Source organism: Pseudophryne corroboree, chromosome 5, assembly GCF_028390025.1.
Source record: "Pseudophryne corroboree isolate aPseCor3 chromosome 5, aPseCor3.hap2, whole genome shotgun sequence".
NCBI classification, from domain to species: domain Eukaryota; kingdom Metazoa; phylum Chordata; class Amphibia; order Anura; family Myobatrachidae; genus Pseudophryne; species Pseudophryne corroboree.
The window spans coordinates 96,470,949-96,477,745 of record NC_086448.1 but is presented as its reverse complement, the minus strand read 5'-3'; the positions used below and the strand labels follow the sequence as shown (position 1 = coordinate 96,477,745).

At 43.8% G+C, this 6,797-nt stretch overlaps 1 protein-coding gene across 2 annotated transcripts in view; it reads right to left on the bottom strand.

Annotated features, from left to right (window-relative positions):
* LOC134927267 (ATP-dependent translocase ABCB1-like) overlaps positions 1–6,797 on the bottom strand; it is a 503,919-nt gene that overhangs the window by 87,243 nt on the left and 409,879 nt on the right. For both annotated transcript variants that reach the window (XM_063921477.1, XM_063921479.1), the window contains exons 19-20: positions 2,080–2,157; positions 1,785–1,868 (exon numbers count right to left, since the gene is read on the bottom strand). In XM_063921477.1, coding sequence (XP_063777547.1) covers positions 1,785–1,868; positions 2,080–2,157 — 162 coding nt within the window. The remainder of the gene's footprint in view (positions 1–1,784; positions 1,869–2,079; positions 2,158–6,797) is intronic.

The window sequence follows — 6,797 nt, the reverse complement described above, 5'->3', positions numbered from 1 at the left end:
CCCCCATCTCTCATTAGTTCCAAAGGCTGGACCATTATATGCTAATGGGTGACTTATCGTCCTTTATGAAGACACCCTCATCTAATTTTACAGCTACATGGTATAAATGGCTAGCCTTTAAGGGCGCACCTGACTATAGAGAACACACTGCCCCCCATTATCCGGAATATCGTAACTGTCACGATTAACCCTCTACTCCCTTCTTTCTATCCCACTCTCCACTTTCTTTATTTTCTCTGTCTCCCTGTCCCTCCTCCTGTCAGTATTCCCCAAGAGGTTGTAATGTCAATGATTATTTTGTAATGGTTCTTTTTTCTTTTTTTTTTACCTGGAATTGCATTTCTGATTGAGTGATTGTATTCATTGGAATATTGGCTGTCCTTTACATTTTATCTGTTTATAGCCTTAATGGCCTTGTGACTGTTTACTTGTCCTTCTTTAAACTAATAAAACACATTGTACTAAAGTGCAAGCCCCAGTGGTCAGTGGGGGGGGGGGGGGATTCAGAGTTGATAGTAGATGTACTAAACTTAGCACTCCTACAATCATTTACTCTGATATGCGGGGGGACGCCCAGCACAGGGCTAGTCCGCCCCGCATGTCAGACCCTACTCCCTCGCACAGGTACAAAAGCATTGCACGGCGGTGATGCTTTTCTACCTGGCAAGTAGCCTCCTACCTGCGCAGCTCCTGCGTGCAGGCAGGGGGCTACCCGTTGCGTTCCGGATCATAGTGGCTGCGTGTGACGTCACGCAGCCGCCACGGCCAGTGCCCTCAATAGTCCGGACACGCCTCCGTTGTAAGGACCGCACCCACCAATGGCGCTCTAACGCCGTTGGCACGCCCCCTCTCGCCCTGCAACCGCCTCTGCCTGTCAATTAGGCAGAGGTGATCGCAGCCAGTGAGATGCTAAAAGCATCTCACTGGGATCCCAAGGTGCGTGCGCACTTCACAAGGTAATTCAGACTGTGACTGCTGCAGAGATGCAGTCTGAATTACCCCCAGTGTACGCTAGCAATGTAGTTTTGTTGCTTCTTGCAGTTTTAAGCCACAAGTACCCTAGCGCTAAGAGTGGCTATTTGGCGTGCCTAGAATAAAGGTGTATGAGGACACATCAGTATCAGAACTCCTTACATACTAGAAAAGAGAAGTGATTACATGTAGGCCCTCATTCCGAGTTGTTCGCTCGCAAGGCGAATGTAGCAGAGTTACACACGCTAAGCCGCCGCCTACTGGGAGTGAATCTTAGCTTCTTAAAATTGCGACCGACGTACGCGCAATATTGCGATTACAAACGAGTTAGCAGTTTCAGAGTAGCTCCAGACTTACTCTGCCTGTGCGATCATTTCAGTGCTTGTCGTTCCTGGTTGACGTCACAAACACACCCAGCGTTCGCCCAGGCACTCCCACCGTTTCCCCGGCCACTCCTGCGTTTTTTCCGGAAACGGTAGCGTTTTCAGCCACACGCCCCTGAAACGCCGTGTATCCGCCCAGTAACACCCATTTCCTGTCAATCACATTACGATCGCCGGAGCGAAGAAAAAGCCGTGAGTAAAAATACTTTCTTCATAGTAAAGTTACTTGGCGCAGTCGCAGTGCGAACATTGCGCATGCGTACTAAGCGGATTTTCACTGCGATGCGATGAAAAATACCGAGCGAACAACTCGGAATGAGGGCCGTAATCTGCAACACTGCTTGCTGAAAATCAGCACAGCATCCGCCAGTGTATAACCGATGACAGTGCTGTAGGTGTGTAGGTAGAAGCAGGCAACAAAATACCTACCCCCTGAACTTGTGATGCATCAGTAGCCAGTCGTGTGGTTAAAGCCCCGGTACTGTTCTTCTTGTCATCAAACCAGCCCATTTCCTGCAAATATGTAACAGCTTCGTAACTATCTGGAACACAGCAATTATTCATATAATACAAAGTACACAGAATCCTGTCACTCCAAGCAGCAGAATAATCATCAGTCTTATAAAAGTCCCGCTTCATGCTGTCTCTTTTCTTATAGTACGTGTAACTAAATTTCCATGCATGTGATGTTATCATACATAAGTGGACGGATACATTATCCTACCTGTCTTAACATTGCCTTGAAGGTCATCAGTCTGATTCTCATTGTGAGAATCTCTCCTGCTTTCCCAAATGTGAATCCCTGTGACAAGGTGAATGAACAATATTATGTAAGTCTTTGCAGTTGTTTTTATCATTTCACTGGGCATGTAACTACAAAAGTCTATGAGGAATTATTACTATTATTATCATTAACATCACCAGCATGCTTTACAAAAGGATATCATTATTTTTCCTTATTGAAACATGATCTATTTAACTAAAAACCAGAAATGTAACTGGACACCCAGGGACCACCTTCATTAGAACCAAGTCACCAATATAATTCAGCCCAAGTGACCAGCATCCATACAACCCAAGTGACCAGCATCTATATAGTGCAGCCGCAGAGACCAGCATCCACACAACCACAGTGACTAGCATAAATACAGTGCAGCCCCAGTGACCAGCATCCACCCAACCCCAGTGATCAGCATCCCTACAACCCAAGTGACCAGCATCTATATAGTGCAGCTGCAGAGACCAGCATCCACACAACCACAGTGACTAGCATAAATACAGTGCAGCCCCAGTGACCAGCATCCACCCAACCCCAGTGATCAGCATCCCTACAACCCAAGTGACCAGCATCTATATAGTGCAGCTGCAGAGACCAGCATCCACACAACCACAGTGACTAGCATAAATACAGTGCAGCCCGTGACCAGCATCCACCCAACCCCAGTGATCAGCATCCCTACAACCCCAGTGTCCAGCATCTATATAGTACAGCTGCAGAGACCAGCATCCACACAACCACAGTGACTAGCATAAATACAGTGCAGCCCCAGTGACCAGCATCCACCCAACCCCAGTGATCAGCATCCCTACAACCCCAGTGTTCAGCATCTATATAGTGCAGCTGCAGAGACCAGCATCCACACAACCACAGTGACTAGTATAAATACGGTGCAGCCTCAGTGACCAGCATCCACCCAACCCCAGTGATCAGCATCCCTACAACCCCAGTGTCCAGCATCCATACAGTGCAGCCCCAGTGACCAGCATCCACCCAACCCCAGTGATCAGCATCCCTACAACCCCAGTGTTCAGCATCTATATAGTGCAGCTGCAGAGACCAGCATCCACACAACCACAGTGACTAGCATAAATACAGTGCAGCCCCAGTGATCAGCATCCACCCAACCCCAGTGATCAGCATCCCTACAACCCCAGTGTCCAGCATCCATACAGTGCAGCCCAAGTGAACAGTATCCATACAACCCCAGTGACCAGCATCCATACAACCCTAGTGACCAGCATCTATACAACCACAGTGACTAGCATAAATACAGTGCAGCCCCAGTGACCAGCAGCCTTACAAGCCCAGTGGCCTGCATCCATAGTAACATAGTAATTGAGGTTGAAAAGAGGCAAAATGCCCATCGCGTTCAACCTATATTTTGTATTAAGTTGAGTTGATTTTACTGTACCTGCTGAAGAATGTTTTATGACTAGTTAACTACTACAAATCATGTTACACCCGGATTAACAACATCAATATTTTAAATGTAACCTTGGATATCCTTTTCAATCAGAAATTCATCCAATCCCTTTTTAAATGCATTTACAGAGTCCGCCATTACCACCTTCCCTGGCAAGGAATTCCAAATCCTTATTGCCCTAACAGTGAAGAACCCTTTCCTCCGTTGCGTGCGGAATTTTCTCTCCTCCAGCCTCAGCGAGTGCCCACGTGTCCTAAACAGAGTTCTTTTAATAAATAATTCCTCTGATAACTCTTTGTAGTGCCTCTTTACATATTCGAAGACATTAATAATGTCTCCTCTTAGACGCCTCTTTTCCATTGTATACATGTTCAACCTAGTAAGCCTTCCTCATAATCCAGTCCCTCTAGCCCTTTAATCAATTTAGTAGCTCGCCTTTGAACCCTTTCGTGTTCACCAATATCTTTTTTTATACACTTGTGCCCAAAACTGAACACAATATTCCAGGTGCGGACGTACCAATGATTTGTACAGCGGCAGAATTACATCCTCGTCCCTTGTCTCAATACCCCGTTTTATGCACGCTGACACCTTAATTGCCTTCTTTACTGCACTTTGACATTGGCAGTGGCGCACGCAGGGGGGGTTTCCGAGTACCTAGAAACCCCCCCTGATGAGCCAACATTTTTATATTTGAGACGGCGACAGAAGTGTCTCCGTCTCAGTAAAAGCTGTGATCGCGTACGTGACAGCGGAGCTATAGCAGCAGAGTAGAAATGTGATAACCTGCGCACTGGGATCTATTTGTGTGGACGAGCTGCTACACCTTCAGGTGACTGACCTGATGGAACTATATAGATAATTGGGAATGGTGTTGCGCTCAATCCGGATGATTGGTCTGGTTATCCAATTAGTTGGTTAATAAGATATGAGCCCTTGATTTCTTCAAGTATGGATAAGGATAAATAAATAAATGAATAATCAATTGGATTGATGAATGGTTAATGGTTAATTGAATATAAACCCTTAAATTCAGCAAATACTGGTGCGTATGTGATAAAATGATCAATGCATATAGATTTGAATGAGAAACGAATATAAAATAAAAATCAAATGGAGTATATATAATAAATAATAAATATAATAAATGATGTATCAATTGGGTGCTTGGTGGTCCTATGTTTCAGATTGAAATGTATTGAAATCAATGATGATCATAAAAATTCGGTAACAATGTAACAATTTATTGTATTTATCTAAATAACTAAATAATGTGAAGAGGAGTGCTGGATGGCACTGATATGTAATGTCACTCTTGGTCAGCAAATAGTTTCAAACTAGCGGCGTCCCGCATGCATTTATTACTGTCTCTGTTAGAGTGCACTCTAGTTTTTCAGTCTCACAAATAGCGCTTATTCTGTATGTGCCACACTTGGAATCTTCACGGTGTGGGTATGGGGCAATTACACATGGGGGGTAAGGTAGGGAGGCTCTGGACTAATCTTACAGGCCGGCCTCAGCTTCCCGTGGTGTGCCTTGGAACAGACACCCCCTGAGAGCCGAGGCGCCGCACCGGTAATCTCGTCTGGGGCGAGGGAAAACTCAGAGAGCGCTCTCTGGAGCCGCCTAGTGAGTGACCCTCGCCGCAACAGAGGCTCGCTTCCTACCTTCTCCTGTGTTTGCCAAGTCCCATCACCGGCTTGTCCGTCTTCTGTTGCTCAGCAACCTGGTCCGCTTCCGGGTTTCTCCCGATCACGTGACCGGGTCTTGTTAGATGTGAAGCTCGATGTATCTGGTATGCAAAAGTAGTTCTGCAGAACTTGAAAGTCTGTATGTCTTTACTCCAACGCGTTTCAGCCTTTCCAAGGCCTTCCTCTGGGAGAAGTGGATGCTTAGGGATCATATCCCAGTGGTTTATATGGGATCATTCTGTGACTTCATTGGGTCACCTGACATGTATAGAAGATTTCTATTGGTCTAAATGGATGTGTCTGTTCCAGTAACATGATTCTTAACTTGATTACTTTATTTGTAATGATTAAATTGCGATTGATAAATAATAATGTGATAAATAAATGAAGTACAATCATATTATGTACTGACTTGTAGATGTTGAACATTGATGATTACTGTGGTTCTAACAGAATTTGATCAATGATTGGTGAATGGATGTAGATTCAGATTGAATTAAATATAATCATATATATATATATATATCTTATTAGCTGCCTATATATATTTTATTATTGTTGTTTGTATACTTGATTGTTACCTATGTGGGTACCCATTGCTCTTTATAGCAGATGGCTTTACTATAGGACTGCTAAAGTCTTAGTTGTGGTATAGTAGACGTTTCTTATTGTTTGCATAGATATTTATTTATTAATGCTTGAATGTTGCCCATGTGGACAGCCATTACTAGGTGCAGCAAGTGTTTTCTTCAACATACTGTTACAGTCTTGGCTGCAGCACTGAAGTCATTGTTTGCATATCAGTGATTTTACCTCATTGTCACGGTTTAAACCCTGTGTGGCTAGTGTCTTTAATTCATACATCCATCTTAATTCTATCATGTTGAGTTTGGCAATATAGTCTCCTCCCCTCCAGTTTGGATGTACTTCCTGAATCCCTATGTATTTTAGCGATATGGGGTTACTGTTATGGTGATCTTTAAAATGCTTAGATAGGTTATGTTCCTCTAGTCCCCTTTTGATGTTGCGTATATGTTCACCTATCCTTACTTTCAATGGACGTGTGGTGCGGCCTACGTATTGCTTAGTGCAACCACATTCTAATAAGTAAATGACCCCTTTGCTGTCACATGTCATTCTCTCTTTTATGTTGTATGTTTTGCCTGTGTTGGTGGAATTAAATTGTACTGTTGGTTTTGTACTGTGCATTCCCCCATTCCTGCATCCTACACATTTTCCACAATAATAGAATCCTGATTTGGGTTTGGATTGACCAATGTGTGATTGTGTCAGTCTCTTTGGTTTTATGTGATTGTGAACCAACTTTTGTTTAAGATTGGGTGCTCTTCTAAATATGACCTTGGGTTTTGTGTCTAGAACATCATTGAGAATTTCATCTTCCATCAGAAGTGGCCAGTGTTTTTTGAGGATGTGTTGCAGTGATTTTGCTTGCTGTGTATAATCCGTTATGAATAGTACATCTTTCAATTGTTCTTTGTCATCTTTCTTTTTATACTGTAGTAACTGACCCCTATCTATCTCACCTA